The sequence below is a fragment of the Sapajus apella genome, unplaced genomic scaffold, assembly GCF_009761245.1.
Source record: "Sapajus apella isolate SASKATOON/1434 unplaced genomic scaffold, GSC_monkey_1.0 scaffold36, whole genome shotgun sequence".
Taxonomy (NCBI): domain Eukaryota; kingdom Metazoa; phylum Chordata; class Mammalia; order Primates; family Cebidae; genus Sapajus; species Sapajus apella.
Window position 1 is genome coordinate 29,123,639 of NW_022436976.1, and position 23,653 is coordinate 29,147,291.

Sequence of the window (23,653 nt, forward strand, 5' to 3'; positions counted from 1 at the left end):
TTTGACAACATGACTTGTAATTAAAGCCTAAGAAGAGAGGAACTTTGGGCCTGGGTTTCTGAAGCTGTAACCCCCTGTGGATGTAGCAATAAGGAAGCTTTCCCTCCCTTCCAGCTTATGGAGGAGAGCACGGGAAGTCTCCCAGGGGTATATGCAAAATGCTAGGCCACTTCTTAAATTTTAGCAAGAATGGCCCATGTCGTCAACTACGGTCTTATGTAAATCAAAAATCAAGACAGTTGAATTATGTAAGATTTTGTGCTATTTTCAGTGTAAAGGGCAAATCTGATTGTCATATATAATATTGGACTTTCTGTTGGAGTTGGATTTAAGAGTGCAGAGAATAAATATATATAAAATTCGAACTTTCCTGGAAAACTCCAGGACAGAGGTGCCCAGACATCACAAAATCAGCCTTGAAGCCAGTCCTAGGCTGTGAGCCCTAGAAATCCCAGATCAGTTCTTATTCCTCTTTGTAGAATTGGTATTACTTGCATGTCATAAATTCTTGAAGAATCCTTTCAGTTAATAGTCACAGTTTCTCTCCTGTGAGGTAGGCCATGTTTGGTGCTGGGGGATCTGTAGGACATCATCCCCACCCATAGGAACCCAAGCTTAATGGGAACAGAGACCAGTGCCTCCAATGCGCCATATTGATGTACGGGTATTAACAATGTGTTACAGAGATACAAATCAGATGTTGATTTTGGCCTTGATGCCTGTGAGAAATCAAGAAAAACTTTCTAGAGAAGGGGTGTCATTGGAGCAGAGCCTTAAAATAATGAATTGAAATTTGCCAAGAAAAGGAATAGTGGTGTTCCAGAACCAAGAAAAACATGAACAAAATTTTGGATATATAAGAGTTTTGAAGGCTATCTAAACTAAATCTGGTGGAGAATCCAGTGATGCATGTGAAAAATCTTTGTGTTGTAAGTGAGGGGAAGTAAGGCATATAATATGCCAAGCAAAGAATTTAGAAACACAGATGGGGGCCGTGTGATGTAGAAATGGCAGAGATGGAGTGACCAATGTCATGCTGAGAAAATCCTTAAAACAGCAGCATGGCAACTGATCAGGTTTAGTTATTGATCAGGGCACCCTGGCTGTTGGTGGAGAATAGATTGAAGGGGACTGAGATGGAGGCAAGGAAACCAGTTTTACCCAACAAGGTATGAAGTGGAAATAATCAGAACTAAATTTTTTTACTGTCTGTGTTCAGGAAAACAGCCAGATGTCAGGCATCACCACCTTCCCAAAATGAAGCCACTGCCGTCCATCGACTCTGTGGGTCCTCCTCCCCAAAAGCCTTCAAGGCCTCCCATCGTGAACCTCCAGGCCTTTCAGAGGCAGCCAGTTGCTGTTCCCAAGACTCCAAGGGAAGGTAAGGAACCGCACAGGGCCCTCCATAGGGCCTATCAGGAGTCACTTCTGTCTCCACATCTTCTCCCAGGTGACAATGACGCTGCTGCTTTTCCATGAGGCTGGACATCCATCACTGCTTACTCTCATGCAGAGGCTGTGGCAGCTTGCCCATGAAAGGAAATCTCTGTGGGAATTGGCTGCTTATTGCTCCTGGACCAGCCCACTTCCCCTGAGAGCAAAGCATTTGATCACCGGGAATCTGTCCAACAGGAAGAAAACAAAAAGTTGCTGAGCAGGGAGGCATTAAACCTTTGTGTTTCCCACAAACCTGTGTTGTCAATACAATTGGTGCAGGAGAAGTGGGGAGGGAGTGAAAAGGGAGAAAGTCAGTGTGAACTTGACCTGAGATCCTTAGGTGGGCCCCCCTTAGGCCTCTGTGATCTGTAATTAATTGAAAGCCTGCAACCCCAAACCCTCTGATCCCTTCCAGAAACTGAAACATCCTTGGAAGCCATTTTTCTGTGCTATTTTGTGTCTTCTTCTACTATTTAAAGGAACACCTCTCATCCCTCACCACTCCTACCACAATCTGATCTTGTTGACATTTTCAATGCCTTAGCTTACGTTTGCTCTAATGAAACACAAGGTGAACATACACTTTGGGACAAAACGTACTGCTGAGCTAACATTTGCTTTACTGCGGCCATCAGCACCAGCAGATGGTAGGTACACTGAGAGAGCTAATGCAGTCTTTGTTCATTTTAACTGCTTCAGGCAACTTTATGGTTAAATTACTCTAACTTCATGATCCTCAAACTTGAGCGTATATCAAAATCACCTAGAGGACTTATTAAAACACAGATTGCTGGGCCCCAGTCTCAGAGTTTCTGGTTCAGTTGGTCTGAGTTGGAGCCTGATAATTTGCCTTTTAACAAGTTCCCATGGGGTGCTAATGCTGCTGGTCCAGGGACCACATTTTTGAGAAGAAAATTCTATATGGGGAGATAGGCTCTTAGTATATTTTACTGATATGGCCATGTCCAAATCAAAGAAGGATAATTGTGATTTCTATATACATTAACTAATTCAGGCCTCCAATAATCTCTCTGAATGAGGAGAAGATTAATCAGATAACATAGAACAAAGTGCTAAGTCTTTTGTGATAAAATGGACTTTGTAGATCCCAGCTCCTGCACTCACTAGCTATTTAAGTTTGGGTGTGCTAATCACTGAGACTCATTTTCCTTATCTATAAAATGGGAATAATTTTCTTTATCTGTAAAATGGGGATACCACTGATTTGCTAGGATTATTGTGTGGATAATGAGACATGATGCCTGGAAAGAGCTTAAACAGTGCTTGGCATACCAGGAAGTGCTCTGTAAATGTTCAGTGTTATTTCAAGGAAACATTGAGCAGCTATCATCTCTGTACCAGGTCCTGTGACAGAAATGAGAGATTAAGAGATAAACCCCACTGGGGTTCTGGTCTTTAAGGAGGTCAAAGTCTAACGCAAGAGATTGTACCCATAAGTAAGAAATTATACCATAAAATGTGGGTGAGTGCTGCAATGGAAGGACAGGCATCCCCTAGTGCTGGGGTGGAGGGAAAGGGTGTTTGGGGCACAGGCAAGCTTCCACTCTTCACATTATCTATAGGGTCAAGTCATCGCACAAGCATCATTCACTGTAACCAGGCTGCTGCACACTCCTGTTTTTCACTCTGCCTCTTTCTCTTGCAGTGACTGTGGAAGAGGACTCCCTGCCTTCAGAGAGGTGAGTACATGTTCGTTAGTTGTATAGGAACATAGCCCATCACAGAGGGTACTTATCCTGCCCCACAGCAGGCAATTAGCACAAGCCAAGAATCTGTATTTCTCAGAAGGGTTTCAGAAAGAGTGAATTTATAAGCAATAAACTGCAACTTTTGTTGTAAATGAAAGATTAAATAAATTGCATTTAACTATGTGCTGACATTAAGTTGCAAAGATAGTCCTCAGAGGTACTTTTTTTTTATTATACAGTTGGGTTTAGTAAATGGAAACATCAGCCTTCATGGTCATAAATCGAATTAGAGGCTAAAGAATGCTCTGGGCAGCTGGAGTGATGTTAGGAATCAGCAATGGGATAAAGAATGTTCTATTTTTGGTGCACTTCTTCTAAGAATTTTGCCATAGAAATATCAGTTCATTAACTCACTTAACCAAATAATATCTATTGAGACCTTTGATGTGTCAGGCACTCAGCTGGCTATTTTATACAGATTTCTCATTTTGTTGCCTCAAGAGGGGTGCACAGTTGCTGCTGCCATACATTTTATAGCTCCAGACACTTGGGCTCAGAAAGTTTGCCACTTGCTGAGCCATGATTCCAACCCAGATGTGCCATAGCTTCATTGATTATATACCTCACCTCCCTCACAAAGATGTTCCTATTCTTAAAAAGGTTCATTTTAGAAGGAAAGCCAGACTTAACAACAAATAATCATATGATTTATTCCTTTATCAAATGTTTATGACGGAAAAGTGTGGTAAGTTTTGTAATAAGGAAAGGATAAGATTCAGAGATTGCACAAGGGAGGAAGTTGTTACGTTTCCTTGGGTCAGGGAAGTCTTTACAGAAGCATCAGTTCTCCATTGCTAGAGTAATGCTACATGCTAACAATAAAACTTTCATTGCATACATGAGTCTGTGGGGTGCAGCTGATCTGGGCTGGGGTCAGCTGGGGTTGCTCATATGTTTGCAGTCGACTGCAGGCTATGTAGGCAAGTTTGCTGATATTGGCTGAGGTGGCTCACACATTGCGGGGAAGCTTACAGTTGGCTGATCTAGGATTGCATTGACTGGGATGGCTGGGCACCTTGACTTGGCACCATCTGTCTCTCCTCATCAAGCAAGCTAGTGCAGGGACACTCTTCTTACAGTTGCTGCTAAAAGCAAGACAAGCCGAATCACAAAGCACTTTGCAAGCCCTTGCTGTGTCACAGTTGCTAACATCTTATTGGTCTAAGCAAGTAATGTGGCCAAGCCCAGAACCAGAGTGGGAGGGTGCTGAAAGTTTCCTGGCAAAGGGCAGGGATGCAGGAAGGAGTGAAGAATGAGGTATTGATCCAATCAACCTATCCCTGAAGAGGAAACATCTGAAATGAGTATTGAAGATGCACATTTGCAGCAGAGCATGGAAAGAGACACTGTAGGTAGAGGCAGCACGTCTAATTTGTGTGTATAGAAACGGTATAGACATGGGAATGTAGAGGTAAACAGGAACCATATCTCAGAGGATCTCGTACAACAGGAAATTGATAAGACAATCTTGTTCAACAAGGAACTGATGGTGTGGTGTTAGACACAATTTATGTACTCTGGGAAGTCCTGGGTTAGTCGTTCCTTTGAAAGAAATAAATGACATCACAAGAAAGGTCAGTGGAGAAGTGTTCTCTCTGCATTTATGTGAAAGACAGGAAATAATCTAAATAGCTCAGGCAATGGTTTGCGCCATTTACTCAATGAACGTAGTCCCGGTATGATAGTTTAAAGGGAAAATGTACCTCTGCTGTGCTCTCAGTCGCTCTTGGTTCTTTCATGCTGTGAGCATCTCAGTAGGATTATGAGTGTAAGGTGACTGTTGTGTTTAACTAGATACTTGTTTTTCCTATGGATTGGTTCTAATCTAAGCCGACCCCTTCTCTGGCATTTAAATCAAAGAAACAGTAATCTGTTTCAACATGCAGGACAAACTTGCTGTGATGGCCCATTGGTCAGTCTCCACGTGGTACCTACCATCTTCCTAAGGGATTTACAGGGTCCATTTTGACTGTTCTGTCCTTTCCCACTGATTTTGGAACCTAACCTCGCTCTGAAATGAGGTTTCACTAAACAGTGATTATGATGTGGGCCATAGTGCTGAAAAAGTGAAAGACAAAAGAGATAAAGAAGGGCCAGAAAACTTAGAAAAACTGTGAAAGATGAAAGAACTGGAGCTGTATCCTGCATAATAGGTAGGATTAGGTGGGTTTACTTATGTATTCCCTTTTGTGAGACTATAAAGTGGTGAGGCGGGGTATTGTTCCCTGATAGAACCACTGTTCTGACATGTAGTTGATTTGCGATGTAGTTGATGGGTGGATGGTTGAATGGGCAGATGGACAAACAGACAGACCAATGGATTTTTATTCTATAACAAATAAATAGAACATGTTTGAAAGCAAGGAGGTTGAGAATTAAATAAACAGACAAAAGGAGACTCTAAAGAGAAGGAAATAAACAGACAAAAATATTCTAATATATACAAACAAGAGATGAGGTTGGATCCTACAATGCATTAAGTGCCACGGTAAAAAGTTTGGAGCTTATCTTGCCAACGGTAAGTTAGTTTGAACAAGTAAATGCCATAATGTGCAGTAGCTTTAGCTATAACTTCCATGGAACCTGGCACTTGTTTGAGAAAAATGTCTTCCATGTTCATGGTATTAATCTTCCATTCAGATATTAGATTAGAAATAGTATATGTAGGCTCTCATTACTAGGGTATGTGCTGATTATCTGATGCAGCCAAGCCACATAGCACAAAGCTAATGAAAGCCTGGGTTTTGATCCAAGCCCTAGAACTTAACACCTATGTAAACTCGGGAACATGCCTTAACTTCTGCAAAGCTTAAAACAAAAAAACTTTTGCAAAATTTTTACAACATCTAAGTACTACATTATTCTCTAAGTTAAAACTCTCATTATTTTCAATCACGATATATAAAACAGGAGTCTTTGTGTTCTAGCTGTGTTTCTTCGGATACATAGTTTCATCATCTTAAAGATCTACATCCTAAGATCTACTCAGTTTCTACTTTTCTGAAATGATGATGATGTTGTTACCTAATTCATACCACTGCATTGACAGTAAATAAAATAATGACCTTAAAGTGTTTAGGGCTGTGCCTAGCATCTAGAGAGTGTTCAATAAGCCTTGCTTAGCTATTATATAACCTCCCAGCAAGGCAAGAGTCTTTGCTCAGAACTTTAGTCTCTTCAAAAATTCATTGATAAGGAGCTCCACACCTGGAGAGCCTTATATTTTTCTTTGTCAGAGCCAATTCTATTCATTCAACATGTATTTATTGAGCATCCACTATGGGCCAAACACCTACATACATTGCAAATATAGCAGTATACAAAATAAAATAACATGCACACACACACGTACACGCACACACATTTATTTATTTATTTATTTATTTATTTCAAAGTCCTTCAAGTTGATCTGGAAAAAACATTGGCCTCCCTACCCAAACTCTCAACCAACTGTCTAAGATCTACTTTTTGGTACAGCAGACATCACCTTTACCCCTTCTTTATGTGAGAATTCTTAAAACATCTAGGGACTACATGCTTCTCTAAATAAAAACTCTCATTATTTTCAACCATAATATATAAAACAGGAGTCTTTCTTTGTGTTCTAGCTGTATTTCTATGTATACATATTTTAATCATCTTAACCCAGCACACCTACAATAGCCATCTTTCATTTCCGGACCTCTTTATATTGTGTATAAAATATGAGAGGTGGCATTGTGTAAAGGAATAAGTACAGATTCTGAAGTCATATTGGCATAGATTTAATCCCCGCTTCCAGGCCTTAGACAAGTCATTTAACAGCTCAGATCTTTGATAGAAACATCTGTAAAGTGGGCACAGTAATATTATTTGATTTATTCTCATCAAGGCCACGTGAGATAAATTGTACCAATCATGGAACACACAAAAGAAACTCAATGAGTCTCAGTTTCTGTAAACCTTGGCCTCTCCATCCGTTGCTACCTCTGAAATATTAATGTCTCGTTAGTTCCCAACAGCAAGATGGCTCTTTGGAGATTATTCTTTGTCATCACTCTTTTATGCAAACCAAGCTGGCTGGCATCCCTCTTGAATAAGCAGCCCCTATTTGTGTGAGCAAAGCAGGTTAGTCCCAGGGCAGCAATCAGCACTGGTCTCTGTCAGTACTTAGCAGAGTTGGCTAATATTTTATTCATTAGCTATAAATATGGCTCTCCTCCCATTAAAAAGTGTCAGATAGTCCTGACTCAGGGAATCTGACTCAGACACATAAAGGAGGCGCTGTTGATGTTGGGAGAAAGAAGACGACAGCAGAGCTTCTCAGGGGAGGCTCTGTGGGTGAATTCTCAAGAGTTTACCATTTTCTCTCTTGAAGTTTTTAATTTTGTATTTTCACTTTGAAGATCATCTTTAAATACTCATAAGCTTTTAAAATGTTTAAGCCGATAAGCTTATTTTGAATCTTCCCAATGACTTCTTTCATGCCTAGTACTTGGAAACATATTTGTATGTGTGTTTTTGCACTTTCTACCCCAAGCAGAGTGGGAAACACAATGTCTTCTAGGGCTGGGCAGATCATGTGACTGTCTCTAGGACCTGTGTCAGGCAGTAGGGAGTGGCCGATCCTGTGCAAGTGAGGAATAGATGCCTTACTGAAGGCCTTCCTCTAAAATAATGATAATTACAACAATGCTGTGACCAAACAAAATGCATCTGCAGTCCTTATTTGCATAGTAATAAGTACTATAAACAAAAATTTTAAGAGTATTAGCATAAGAACTGGGGATTGAGAGTGAAATAAAGCTTAGGATGGTCAAGAAAGGCCTCTCTGATTGATTAATGGGTACAATTATACAGTTAAATAGAAGAAATAAGAACTAGTGTTTGATAGATCGGTAGGGTGACAACAATAGTCATCTGTTGTACATTTCAAAATAGCTAGAAGAGAATAATTCTAATGTTCTCAGCATAAAGAAAATTGTGATCAATATTCCAATCACCCTGATTTGAATTTTACGCATCATATGAATGTATTAAAATATCACATTACCTGGAAAATATGTACATCTACTATGGATCGATCAAGAAAAACCTCTCTGAGGTAGTAGGATTGGGTTGAGAACTGATTAAGTACTCAGTCCAGTTAAAGGAAGATCTAGGAGATGAACATCCCCGGAGAGAAATAACTGGCACAAAGGCTAAAGCTTTTAAAGGGAGAACCGCCCTTAGCACATTTAAGGAAGAAGAAAGGGGTTGGAATCTTGGCTAAAGCACAGTGAGCTCAGGAAATGGAGGTGGAATATCTTGTGAGTCATGGAAATTATTTGGATTTTGCTCTAAATGCATTGGGAAGCCATTGGAGAGTTTTAAGCCAGGAAGTGACAAAAGCTGACACTTATTTTGTAAAGATCATTCTGAATGCTGTATTAATAATAAATTTCATGGGAAAATAGGTGAAAACAGAAAGACATCCTACGAAGCCATTACAGCAACCACAGTAAAACTAGCAACCCACCCTCAGTGTTTATTCTAAGTACTTTACACATGATTTCATTTATGACTATTTTAAGAAGCAGCTGGTACTATCCCATTTTATAGATGAGGACTCTGAGTCACAGAGAAGTTAAGTAGCTTGAATGGACAGGGTGGTCAAAGTGAAATAAAATAAGTTAATGGATTCAAGATCTGTTTCGGAGGAAACCAGCAATTGCTGGATCAGCCGTGGGGAGTGAGATGTGAGGGAAAGAGAGGAATCCAGGGACAACTTAGAGGTTATTTGCTGATCCCATCACTGTTGATATTAACACAGGTGAAGTGCTTGGCACACAATCAGTGTGAGACAAGAAGGATCCTTCCTGAAAGGTCTTTGAACCTTTTTTCCACTTAATAACAGCAACAACAAAAAGCATGTCATTGTGACTTTATACCTGTACAGCAGAATCACTTACAGCTAGTTTTAAATTTGTTTGCAACTACAGTGCTCTTTCCTGAATGGCTGCACTTTAGGTAATTAAGACTGGTACAGACCTGACCTGACTGACCAACAACAAAACAGCCTCCTTGTAGTGATATTCGAGAGGTGAAAGCAGGCCAGGAAATCCCAGTGTGCTGGGATAAGTTGGATCGGAAATGAAGAAGAAAGAATGAAGAGAAGAAATTATTTGAAGCCTGTGCCCTGTGGAGTTTTAGACCCAGAACACTCAGGTAGTTTCAGCTTAAGACACTTTAATAATTTCTTATCCCTTTTTAATTGGACTTCAGAGGACACAACAGGGCCACTGATTGGCCTGCCTTTCACATGCAGCAGTGAATTTACTGAGTTTTTCTCTTCTTTCTTGTTTCAAATATTCCTCCTTAAAAAAAAACTCACCTATAACTTCTTAATTGAGGACTTTCCACAGATAAAGACTTGTACCTTATGTCCACTCTCTTATTTTAAAACTGCCAGCCACAATCACCCATGAGGTATAGTAAGTGATTCGTGCAGTCTCTGACCACAGAGAGTCAGGTGAATTCATCCAGGATGATGCCAATGAATCAGCAGCACCAGAGCCTGACCTGATCAGCCTGGTTCCAGAGAACAGTCTCTCAGCTACCACTCCAGGCTGCCTTACTGAGGATTCAAAGAATACTTTACCTATAACAAAAGAGGGCAAGGCTTGATAGACTCATGGCCTGCTCTACACATTGAGCCTGGGTATGCTTTGGGCAGGACTTCTTGAATGCCTGCCTTAGGGTTTCATTTGCTGTGCAGAGGGAGCTGTGTGAGGGAGGCTGGCCCAGGGTGGAGCTAAAATATGAAAGGTTTTGGAACCAAGTCTTGCTTTTTCTCTCCAGTGGCATTCAGATGATAAGCCAGAAAAGTCATGATTGAGGAAGAAACCAGAAAATCACAATTCGCAGACTTGGGGCCTAGTTTTGTACCTAGGTATATTCCGTAAGGTTGAACAGAGACTACTGCTTGAGTATGGCCACGTGCTGGGCATTGCTTAGCCCTTTTATATGTATTGGGCTCATTCTAGACCCATGATGTCTTAGGAGGGCTACACTAATATTCCCATAGGATACGTGAGAAACCATGGCTTGCCCTGTTTCAGAGTTTACTCAGGATATGAACTCAGGACCAAATTAAGGATTTTCAGCTGTTATCCTATCTCAGCTAGAATTTTTCCACCACAAAGTGTTTTTGGAGATATTAGACTGCAAGTTCCATGAGGGAAGGGGCTTCTATATTTTTCACCTCTATTTTTACAGGACCTAGCACACAGTGGACATGCAGGCAATGATTATCGAATGACTAAGTGATAGGCCAGTGGAATAACAGGTAAACAAAATGGTGGGGAGAAGGATGGATGGACAGAATGATATCACCTTCCATTAGCTTTATACTAATAAAGAAAACATTTCAAGATTCTGTTCTCTTTATATTTTGCATTGGTTTGCATGTCCAATATTCTATCCTTCTAATATTAAAGCTAAATAGGACAATCTGAGCACTTCCTTTGCCCTTGCGTATTAGGTAAGGGCTACTGCCATGTGAGAGCAGGCACTCAGGTGAGATCCTCTTTCCTCTGCTCCTTGGCCTAGCGTGTAGCTCCAAGTGACATCCTACTAAGAAGCTTGTTCTGGTTGCGTTAGCCCACATGAGAGGCACTCTCTTCTCCTTTGGACTCATTAGTTTTTTAATTAAATATTTCTTTAATTAAGTTAATCATTGAGCTCTTAACATGCATCTTATATTTGGAATAAAATTCAAAAATGACACACTTTTCCCAGGGCCAAGAATATCCTTCCTTATACTTCCTTATACCTACATATATTCTTATAGGTTGTGGTCACAATTTGTTCTCCAAACTCCTCTCCTAAGCCCTCTCACCCTTATTCGCTGTCTTCCACCCATGGACTGGCCTTTGGCTGCTCCTCAAACACAACAAGCTTCCCCAATCAACCAGAAGTACTTGTATTTTCCTGTGTGTGTCATCTTCTCCCAGATCATCACCTCATGGCTACTTCTTATCATGCAGAAGGATCTAAAAAAAAAAAAAAAACGGTTGCTAACCAGGAGCCAATAATGTGCCAGACACTGGATGAAGCAATGGTTACTGAGCAGCAAGTGATATTCAAGATCCCAGAGCAAGAGAGAGAAAATTAAACTAGCTTCAAAAAGTAATAAAATAATTTCAAGACTATGAGAATGATTGACAAGGGTATACAACAAGTACAGTGGTATACAGAAACAGGGGGGGAGGAGGGCTGTTTGTGAAAGCTGGCTGAAGAAAGGCCTTGCTAAAGGGGACAGAGGTGAGACCTGGCGGCTGAGAAACAGTGGGTCACACGGAAAGCATTCCATACAGCAGGAGCAGCCTTTGCCGAGTCTTCGAGGTAGGAGAGAGCACTGCATCCTTGCAAAACAGACAGGAGGCTGGCGTGCTGGGAGTGTGATGAGTGAGGAAGAGAATACCAGAGCAGCACCTGGAGACGTGCAGAGGGATGAGATCATAAAGGTGGGGAGCTTAGCGGTTATTTTTTAAAAAATATTAAAAACCATAGGTTGCCTCTGGAAAGTCTTAAGCAGGATTGTGACAAGATCTAAATTACATTTTGAGAAGTTCATGCAGACTACTGAGTGGAGAATAGAATGCAGAAGGGCCACGGAGAATGACAATCAGGATTTTAGGAGAAAAAAATATGGGTTTGCACAGAGGATGTTGGTGATAAGGTTGCTAATAATTAAGCAGATGAATCACATAGACAAAAGTGAAGGGTCAGGAAACAGCCTGATGTGTTCAAGAACTATGAGTAATTTGACATGATTAGAGTGTGTAGCGGTAAGATATATATGGGGAAGGGGGCGTACAGCATTTAATAGTTGTTCAATAAATGTTGGCTGAAGAATAGAATGGACTTAGATGGAACTCAGCTTAAGACTCAATCATATCCAGTCTATTTTTGTGATTTTCTGTTTCCCTGAGTCTATCTCATTTCCCTGTCTAAATTACAAATTCTTCAAAAGCGGAGAGATGGTCTAATATTTCTTTTTTACCAACTGTATAACTAAAGTGTGTTTAAATTGAATGAATTAATTAGAAGATCCAGGGAGCATGTTACATGAAGTTAAGGGCATTGATTTGGGGGAGCAGATAAATTTGGATTCATATTTTGAACTCCACACACTAACTGTGTGATCCTGGGAAAGATATTTGATGTCTCTAGGCCTTCTATTTTCTCATATGGGAAACAGTGAAATCAAATCCTTCCCCCAGGGATGTTGTAAGAATTCAGATAAATATCTCTAGTTCAGCAAAGCAGAATTCCAATGTTGTAAGCTCTTAATAAATGGCAGAGATTTGTAATTTGTTTGTAATAGCAGAGTTTGTTCGTATCAAGGTTGAACGCTATAGGCGGCAGAAGAGACCAGGCAGTTGGGAGACCAGCCCACCACTAGTTCAGAGGGTGACCTCGCTTCCCTCTCTGTAAAACAAGTGGGGTTAGATATTATAGTGCACCTCATAGAAGACACTCTGAAATTTGAAACAAAGATATTTTAAAATTTGACTTCAGTGAGCAACATGAGGGCTTATGTTCATTTTGTTTCATGCTGCTGAAGTTGCCACTGGTTTATTAAGAATCTACTTTATCAGATCTTGTTCCTGGATGAAGGGGAAAAAAGAGAATCTGCCTTAGTTGTTGTGTGAGTTTCTAAAAACATTTAGTGGACAAAGTGCTTCTAGAAAGTCATTCCCAAATTCACCCTGATCCACTGGTTCCACCGTAACCTCCAAGTGCAGAATAAATGGTAATATTTTTCATTTTATAGGTGATAATGTCAGGAAGAGACAAGAAAAGGACTTCCCCATAACATTTTCTCCATATAAATAACTAATATGCAGAAGAATTGATCTGTGAACTGTTGGGTCAGCCTAGCAAGGTTTTGAAAAATATCATCTAGAGCCCACTCACAAGCTCCCTGACCTTCACTATCGCCCAGTGCTTTATTATTTTCATTTTTCAGTTTTCCCTTGTTTTTAGAATGACTTGCAGAGCTGAGAGAACCAATGGACTAGGAATCGGAAGTTCTAGTTTCCAGACCCACGTCTGCTGCTTAACAGCAGTGCTATCTTGGGCAAGTTACTGTGTATCTCCAAGCCTCAGTTTCCTCATCTGTAAAATGCCTCATACTGCTACTGAGAGGACTATATGAGATAATGTATATAACATTAACATGAATATAGTTTGTTCAAAGAGTGAATAATAGCATGTAACTCAATGGGAAATTCGAGAGCGTCTCTACTTTTGTATAATCAGCAGACATGCTTTTCTCCCATTATGTCTCTAGCTAATAGTCTGGGCAGTCCTTTGGAGTCCTCCTCACTGTATACTCTGATGACCTCTTTCTTGATGATTTCCATTACAGTGTGATCTGTTCGTGCCATGTTTGACTTCAACTGGTACATCCCCTGTGTAAGATGGTATACAGCATGATGGTTAAGACTTCAGATTCTGGATTCAAATATCTGGCTTCTTCAAATATCTGGCCAGAGCAGATGGTATATTTTGTAAAGTTATGCAGCACTTTAATAACATATACTTGGTGATCATGGTTTTGTGATCCTTTGTAGAAATTACTAGGAGATACACACACACACACACACACACACACACACACACACACACACACACAAATAAAAAAAGATATACCACCGCCTAGGGCTGAGAGAAGTTCTATTTGTTGCATGTTGTTATATTAGAAGTCATAGTAGAACTGGTAAGTGTATTAGTCAGGGTTCTCTAGAGGGACAGGACTAATAGGGTAGATGTATATATAAAAGAGAGTTTATTAAGGAGTATTGACTCACGTGATCACAGGGTGAAGTCCCACAATAGGCCACCTACAAGCTGAGGAGCAAGGAAACCAGTATGAATTCCAAAACCTCAAAAGCAGGGAAACTGACAGTGCAGCTTTCAGTCTGTGGCTGAACCACTGGTCTAAGTCCAAGAGTCCAAAAGTTGAAGAACTTGGAGTTCGATGTTCAAGGACAGGAAGCATCTAGCACGGGAGAAAGATAGAGGCTGGAAGACTCTGGCAATCTAGTCCTTTGATGTTTTTCTGCCTGCTTTTATTCTAGCTGCACTGGTAGCTGATTAGGTTGTATCCACCCAGATTGAGGGTGGGTCTGCCTCTCCCAGTCCACTGACTTAAATATTGATCTCCTTTGGCAACGCCCTCACAGACACACCCAGGATCAATACTTTGCATCCTTCAATCCAATCAAGTTAACAGTATTAACCATCACAGTAAGGTTATGGTACATATGGTAGGGTTGTGTGTAAACACATATATACACAAATAAAAATATATATTACATATAAAGATGTATATATACGCACACATATGTGTGTGTTCTATACAAATGGTAGAAGCAGGAGCAGTAGTGGTGGAGGTGGTGGTAGAAGTTGAGTCACAAATGGAAGCAGTCGTAATGGAAGCAGAAGTAGCAAACACTTTATGCCAAGCGCTACACTAATCATGGTATAAATCATATAATTTCATTCTCATATAAATAGGATTAAAAGGTGAAGAGACTTAGGTCAAACCACCCACCCAGGTAGAGCTGAGATTCACTGCCATGTCTGTCTTTCTGAAGCCTATGTGCCTCTGAACCATTCTGCTCTACTGATTCATTGATTGTTCATCTCTAACCATTATCTAATATGTATACGACACAAGTTTTAGTGGCTTATGAAAAAAATCCCTTGAAATCCATCATATATTTTTGTGAACCTGGCACAAATGCATTTTGAGATCCATTGTATTTAGCATGGATGTCACTTTTAAAAGTCTAATCACCAATCATTTCATTCAAGGGAAGGATTTCTTAGGGTGAAGGGATATGAGTAGAGTGTTCTTACTTTAAGTGTTTATTGGAAATAGAAATTTGCTCAGTTTGGGATTTGGATACTTGAGAAATCAGATGGTGTCACACTCCCTTGTCACCAGGAAGCTGTAGAATGTTACACAGAACAAATGCTGACTAAGCTACGCCTGCTCATCCTATCACCAAAATGCAGGGCTCATTGAAATAATAAGTGGAAGAAACTACATTTTCAACCCAACAAAATAAATACAGAAGTATAGCTAAGAGGTTTTGCTGTTCAAGTCCCAATCCTTCTACTGAATGCAAGCTCTTTAGATCTTCTAGAACTTTCTTGCAATGAAACTTTTTGAGTCATATCATAAGTGTGACATAGGAGAAGCCAAGAAAGGAAATTCACCTGTCAGGCCTTTCCCACATGTTATTCTCACATTAAACCCTCACAGTGACCCTACAAGGAAATGAAGGCTCTGAGAACCTAGGCGACCGCTTGAGACCACACATTCAATGAGAGGTGCACATAATGAATCTGTGTACAGTGTCTAATACATGGTAAACCCTCAAGAAATAGTAGCTATTAATGTGATTAATAATCTCACTGTTTGACCAAGTGTACAGATGTTTGAATGAGATGCATGAGCCACTTCTCTGGAGCATACAGCTTCATACAGAAGTTAATTAATTATTTTCCAAAGGACAATAACAGGTTCTGCAGAGGCCTCTTAGGACTGTGGACCAGAGGTAGACTGGCAAGTGGAAACAACCATGAGAGGTCACTTGTCCATGCTTTAGCTAGAGAGATCCCATTTTTTTAAACATTTATTTTGAAGATAAGATTCCCAGAGTCCAAACTTAGAAAATTAGAAAACTTCTGGTTTTGTAAATAATCTTTGACACTTGTATTGAAGGAGCTGTTTTTGCTCTTGAACATCAATAATGTTGAAGATATCACTAAGAAACATTAAAGTTTTATAATTTAGTATATAAATAACAAGAGGTTTTCCATAAGGAAGTAAGAAAAGATAGAAACGATGTTATGCCACTAATAAACAATTTTACAAGATGTAAAGCTCAAAACTTATCATTTTATAATACAATATTTCTATCCTCTGATACACTAATATTACTAGCACCCTTTTGTGGAATGCCTATGTGCAGAGGGCAAATATTTCATTCAATATCCATAATACACCTTTAAAGTAGATTTTATTGCAACTGTTTTATAGAGCAGGAAATGGAGGCTTAAGGTATTTACCAAGTACTTTATAACTAGGATGTAGAAGAGAGCTAGGATTCAAATTCAGATCTGTCTGACCCCATGCTCCAGGTCTGCCTCAGATTCTGTGCTGCCTCCAGTATACAGTCTATAGTCCTGTAGACATTTTTCATAAATGTGGAAATAAAGAAGTTGAAGCATAGATAGATTTAAATCATAGAGTTATATCTTTCCTCCTATTCAAGTTCTTTATATTGATCCACATTGTATAAAATTAAGGTGGATCTCAGATCTAGTTTTAATGGACCCGGGAATAAAGGTAAAATACATTCTCAGGTAGCAAAAAAGGAGGTTAAAATGCGTCTTCAACCTTCTTATTTCCTCTTAACAATAATCCCAGCACGGATTCTCTGTAAAGGAAATTGATCCTGAAGGTGCCTTTTTGTAAACATTTGGTAAAATTTTCATTGCAATTATCTGAAGTGAGATACTTATTTATTTTTGACTGAAGTAGTCTGAGAAACTGATTAGACAACTTCTTTCAATTTTTCCCCAAACTGTTTCTTATTAATAAAATTAAGTTACCATAGACCAAATGAGATTGTTAGGCCATTGAAGCATGAGATATATGGCATAGACTATAATTTAACAAAGTTTCTCTTGATTACTTGATGAAGGGTGAGGGGAACAAAAATATTAAAGAAGTTACTGTTGCATTGGAGGTCATAATATTTTTTCAGCAAAATGAACTATTACATCTTTAGAATTATTACAGAGAATATGCACAAAAGAAAAATAGAAAATAAGCAAAATAGCCAAACAAAGAAGAGAAAGCAATTGGGTAGAATGTGCTTATGATTATAATAAATGAAGGGAAAAAGAGAGAACTACAATTTTTTCACCATCTATGATAACAACTGTCAGAATATACATATAAATGAAAAATCAGGAAGACTATCAAATGCTAAGACCTCATTTGTATTAAGAAGTGAAGGTTATGCGTAATTTTTTTCTCCTCCATACTATCCACATTTGCTGTGATGTAGTTGTTATTTTCCATTTGCTACAGATGCAGCTGAAGTCACCTTCAACTCTAACCTAACTTCAAGCCAACCCTAACCCTAACTCTAGTCCTCTTCAACTGCATCTATAGCAAATGGAAACTACCTCATTCTAAATATGGATAGTACAGCGGAGAAAATTATGAATTCACTCCATAATTCCATTTCCCTTTCTCCTTCTCCAGAGGCAACTCCAGTCATGAATTCGCGAGTGTATTCATTTAGTATATTCTTACACTTGAGCTATAAATTCATATGTCTGTTAAGGATATAGTATTTTAAATTTTTGTATAAATGACACCTAATGTTATCCTTCTGCAACTTTTTTTTTTTTACAAAGCTGTGTTTTCATACTCCATCTATGTTGATGTATATGTCATTTGTTCATAACTACTGTATTGTATTTCATCATATGAACACATCCCAATTTGTTTACACATTTTTCTCACTGAGGAACATGCAGATTGTTGTAAATTTTCACCAATTCAAATAATGCTGCAGTAATCATTCTCCTATGTTTGTAGGTAAATATAAGCAAGTTTCTCAAAGCTATTTACTTAGAAGTAGAATTGCTAAACAATACTGAATAAATAACTTCAGTATTACTGGATATTGAAAAATTATTCTCCAAAATGGTTGTGACAATTCATACCGCAAAGCAGTATAAAGATTTCCTGTTTCTCCATTTTCTTGCCAAATAAGGTATTATTTTCAAACTGGGATTCTAGCTGATCTGATGAGTGTGAACTAAATTTTCATTATCTTGATTTCCGTTTCTCTGTTCACTATGAAGTTAGGAGTTTACCTTTGTAAGCTATTCGATTGGACTCTACTCTGATGACTGGCATATACTTTTGTCCAATTTTCTATGAGTTTGTCTTTTCCTTATTGCCAAAGTTCCTGATAGACTCTAAATACTCTTTGTCTGTTACATTTTACCATTAAGTATGATATGTGTTGGAGGGTAATTTAGTAAAGAAAGTTTATCTCCCTGGAATGCTTTTTTGCATATTAAAATAATGTTTTCACTTTTATTGAAACAATATGATTAATTATAATGATATATTTTCTGATGGTAAGCCATCCTTTAAGTCTTGGAATAAATTTTAGTTATTCTTGAGTTATTTTTAATATGGATCAATTTATTTTTCAGTATTTAGTAAATTGAGGTTATAATCTCTTAAGTGAGATTAGGCTATATTTTCTCTTATTCTTTGATCATTTAGTGGTCTTCATATAAAAATTGTATTATCCTTTTAAAATTAGTAGCGTAGCTTTTCCTCTTTTTCTATCCTCTAAAATAGTTCATTAAAACTTACCTATAAAACTATTTGGTAGAGAACAAGAAGAGAGGCGAGTTAGGGTGGAGGTGTGTACTACTGATAAAAGTTATTTAATGATTTATTGGGCTATTAGTTTTTAAGTTTCTTAGTCGGTATAGTAATTTTCTATTTCCTATGAATTTGTCAATTTTCTCTAAATTTTTAAAGTTACTGGTAGAGAGCAGATAATAACATTTTCTTAGATTTCAAAAAGCCTAAAACTATCTCTAGTTTTGTCTCCTTTCTTATCTCTAATTTGTTTACATGTGAATGCATTCCTGTGTACCCTTTCTCATTTTCTTCATCAGTCACACTAAAGTTGGTCTAATATAAATATACCTACTTCAGTGTTCTTTGGTACTGTTTGGTTTTTATCTCTTTTCCATCCATTTATCTTGGATCTTTGGCTTGTCTGCTGCTTTTAAAAAATATATCAATTCAGATACTCTTTATTTTGTTGGAATAGCTTAATCTATCTGCATTTGTTGCAATCTTTGACCTATTTGGACTTTTCCCAATTAAAATTTACTATGCAATTTTTATAATTGTATTTTTTCTTCCTTCATTTAAAAAATATTTAAGCCTTCTCACTGCATATTTCCCTTCTAGTAGTTTAGAAGTTGAATACTCTATTTCTAGTCTTTTTAATAGCTACAATTAAATTTTGACATCTATAACAAGGTCTTAATGTTAATCAAAATCTTTGTCCTGCTCCTAAATAATGCAAAGACTTGAGAATAATTTTCATAGCCCTCTTCCACTACCTTCCATATTATTATTAAAGAAAATAACAGGTTAGCTATTATAATTTGAATATTGATCCCTTTTCATCATTCTCTTTCTCCTTTCCTTTTAGAATCCTTAATATATGCATGTTGGACTTTCTCATTCTATGCTCCCTATCTCTTCTTTTAAATATTTTCTATCTCTTAATCTGTCTATGCTACATTCTGGGCAATGTTCTCATGTCTAAATAATTCACCAATTCTAGGCCTGTGGCTCATGACTGTAATCTTTGTACTTTTGGGAAGCCAAAACAGGTGGATCACTTGAGCTCGAGACCAGCCTGGGCAACATGGCGAGACTTCCCTTCCACAAAAAAATTAGCCAGGTGTGGTGACACGCTCCTGTAGTCCCAGCTACTCAGGAGGCTGAGATGTGCAGATTGCTTGAGCCTGGGACGTTGAGGCTGCAATGAACTGAGATTGTGCCACTGCACTCCAGCCTGGGTGACAGAGTGAGACCCTGTCTCAAAAAAATATATAGTAATAATAATAAATAATGATAATAGTTCATCAATTCCTTCTGCTGCTGCATCTAGTCTACTGTTCAACCTCCACATTAAATTTTTATCTTAAGAACTATATTTAGGCTGGGCATAGCGGCTCACGCCTGTAATCCAAGCACTTTGGAGGCCAAGGCGGGATCACCTGAGGCTGGGAGTTCGAGACCAGCATGACCAACAATGGTGAAACCCCGTCTTTATTTAAAAAAAAAAAGTTTTAAAGAAAAGAACTATATTTTATGATTTCTATAACTCCTTTCTCCTTTCTCCAAATCTATAGGGTATTCTTTATCCTCAATCCCTTGGTTTTTATTCTTCACTTTATTTCTTTGAATACTTACAACACACATATTTTAAATTAACTTTTGTTATTCTATTATTTAGGTCCCCCATTAGTTATACCTTCTGACTCTCTTATTGCAGATCATTTCCTTGTATGGTTTTCAGTTTTCACTGTCAGCTTGCTTTGAGTGAGAATTTGTTTTCTTTGGAAACTACAGGTGCCATGGATTACAGAAGCATCTTTACAGAATAATTTCAGATTTGTCTTTACAAGGGGATTCGGATTTCAAGCATCAATTCTGGCTTTGTGTCTCTGAAATGGACAGATTGTTTGTTAAACCCTACTTGTGTATTTGGTGCTGGGTTTTCAAGTTTCTGATTTCTCACTGGTGACTCTTTCAGTTCCTATACCCATAGTTAATAGCTAACTTCCAAGCTCGTTCCCCGGGAGAGTGGACGGATATGTTTTAGTACCTGTTTTACAGATGGAACAGCATATTGTAACTCTGGACTTTATGCTGATAGCTCTATTCAGTTTCCCATTTCAGATGAGGCTTATGGTTCTGACTCAGACATTCCATCCCCAGCTGCCCAGTCATTAAGATTTCTCTTTATCTGGTCTCAATTTCCCTTTGTGTCCCTTGACTGCAGTTCTCACTTGCATCTTTAATTGTGAGTTTCCTGTGTGTGTCTGGCACCTGGGGATTTTACTTTATTGATTTCTATGTGGATTGTATCATCTTTATAAAAGTATTTGCATTGCTATATTTCATCTAGATTTCCTATGCATTTAGAGTAGGGGTGTGTGCCTCCCAAATATGCTTAGGTCACCATATTGACCAGACATACTTATATCATTTCTCTAATGAGGAAAAAATACAAAAAGCTTTTAAAATGTGTTTTTAAAAACGTTTCATTTTAAGTAACCTTTTTTCTCCAGGCTTTTCAGTGCAGAATTTGAAGAACCACATAATTATGAGGCAACAATTCCATGTCTGAGATACTCTGGCAACTCCATTAACCTGTGCACTGCAAAAGAAATTGCTGATCGTAAGTCTGCTAAGCCAATTAATATTGTAACCCTGTGTGAAATGAAAATGTGTCAAAAATGGTATTTTCCCTTTAGCTAACTGTAAGTTTAAGAATGCACAGCCATCCTGCACTACCATCTTATTTCTTTTTCTTCTTTTCTTAAAGAAGAAAACTGGTCTCTTAAAAATAAATATAAACCCGGCTGGGCATCAATGCTGTCTCATGACTCCTATTGCTGCCTTCCCAGCCTCTTCTTTGTCCCCCTTTACCAATCGACTCAGCTGCTTTGCCTTTATAGATATGTGGGAGGGAAAATCAAGATAATGATGATTCGTTTTTCTTCCTTCTCTTCCTATAGAAACTTCATCTCTCTTCTCCTGGTGTCTTTCTTGAAGTCCCCTGGTTACTTGGTGTGTGGAGAGTAAGATAACAGAGCATGAGAAATAGGCCCTTGTGTTCAGTCAGAACAGCAGCAGGGGATTTATTTAATGGATCTGACCACTGGCTCAGAGCTAAGCCTTCCTGTCTCTGACATTGCTGACAATCCTCAGGACTGTTTTGTGAGTAAAGAGATCCTCTTGGGTAAAAAGATGAGGCAACAGAGATTTGTAGCATTTCTACAAGTTGCAATGTCCTTGCTCTGCCTATAGTATCAGCCAGTTCTCTATTAAAGGCATACATTTTAGTGCTGGAATAAACACTAGTATTTAGTGAGCTTGTACATAGGATACTGTAGCTCTGTGTTAGGTTCCCTGTGTACAGCCCTGCTGATAGAGTGGTTTGATCACCCCTAATGTTTGGGACAGGAAACTGAAGATCAGAAAGATTGAGTTTCATGAGGCCATAAAAATACCATGGAATAGAGTTATAATGAGAAACAGGCTCAGGCTACCTCTAAATTCCATGCTCTTTCTACAAGTTTATGCTACGTCTTATTCAAGGAAGTCTGGCTTCTCTGGAAAGAGGGTTAAAAAGAGATCATCTGGTGCACCTTCTTCTTTGTATAAACAAGAACCCCAAGGTTCTGGGAAAGAAAGTCATTTTCCTGGGAATACATACTTAGGAAGTTCGTGAGGTAAGGATCAGGACCTATTGAAATTTCCCTCTTCTTCCTCAATAAATAAGGGGTTGGAGAACTGTTAGAAAAACTGCCTCTCTTTTAGATTGGGCAATCTAAATTACCCTAAATGGTTTTTAAAATTCTAGCCATAGGAAGAGTAACTCTTGACCCTGCCCAGCACCCGAAAAGGTAATGCTGCCCTGTATTCAGAGTATGTGGGCCCCTGCTTTAGAGCAGGGCTTCTCAAATTCTAGTGTTCACACAAGTTACCCAGGGATCTTGTTAAAATATAGATTCTGGTTCAGCAGTTCCAATGTGGGGTCTGAAATTCTGCATTTCTAACAAGTTTTCAGTGAAACCAGTGCTGCTGGTCTACAGATCACACTTTGAAAAGAAAGGTTGTGGGCACCATTTGGGCCAAATTCCAACTATGTGTCCTTCTACAAGGCTAAGAATTCACAGAGCCAAAGGGATGCTCCAATCAGAGCCAGCTCCTTCTCTCTTTGTACCACGTGACACCCTTAGAATCCACCCCCCTGCAAGTAGCGCATTTCAGGTGAAGTGGACCACTGTTTCTGGGAAGATGGAACAGATGTACTTTTTTCCTATTGATCTTGCTAAGTACAATTAAAAGCCCCGGGCATCATATATATAAAACAAATATAAGAAGACATGAGGACTCTGAAAGGTAGAGAGGCAAGAATGCCTGCCCTTACCATTCCTATTCAACATAGTGCAAGATGTTCTAGCTAGCACAATAAAGCAAGCAAAAGAAACAAAATGCATACAGATAGAAAAGAAATAAATAAAACTATCTTATTCACAGTGACGTGATTATCTAGATAGAAATTCCCAAGGAATTTACCAAAAAAGCACACAAAAATCCTCCTAGAACTAATAAATGATTTCAGAAAGATTGTAGAATACAAAATAAACATACAAAAGATTAGTTATATTTCTGTATATTAGGAATGAACATACAAATACTGAAATTGAAAAATATATCATTTACAATTGCTTAAAAATAGATAAGTATTTATATTTAAATCCTACAAAGTATGATAAGGCCTAAAAGCTTAAAGCTATAAAATTCTGATTAAATCAAAGAACATCTAAATAAGTGGAGAGACATACCATGTTTATGGATTGGAAGACTCAACACAGTAAAATTGACAGCAAAAATGTCAATTCTCTCAAAATGATATACAGGTTTAATAAAATCCCTATAAAAATCCCAGTAAGATTTTTTGCAGATACAGACAAGATTATCCTAAAATGCATATAGAAATTCGAAGGATTTAGAATAGCTAAAAACAGTTTTGAAAAATAAAAAG

At 38.4% G+C, this 23,653-nt stretch overlaps 1 protein-coding gene across 5 annotated transcripts in view; it reads left to right on the forward strand.

Annotated features, from left to right (window-relative positions):
- The window catches only part of FYB2 (FYN binding protein 2), a 116,137-nt gene that overhangs the window by 37,043 nt on the left and 55,441 nt on the right, over positions 1-23,653 (forward strand). For all 5 annotated transcript variants that reach the window (XR_004274665.1, XR_004274666.1, XM_032296858.1 and 2 more), the window contains exons 3-5: positions 1,220-1,381; positions 3,104-3,137; positions 21,168-21,277. Coding sequence is in view for 3 of the 5 variants with exons in the window: in XM_032296858.1 (XP_032152749.1) it covers positions 1,220-1,381; positions 3,104-3,137; positions 21,168-21,277 (306 nt within the window). In the remaining 2 variants the exon portion in view is untranslated. The remainder of the gene's footprint in view (positions 1-1,219; positions 1,382-3,103; positions 3,138-21,167; positions 21,278-23,653) is intronic.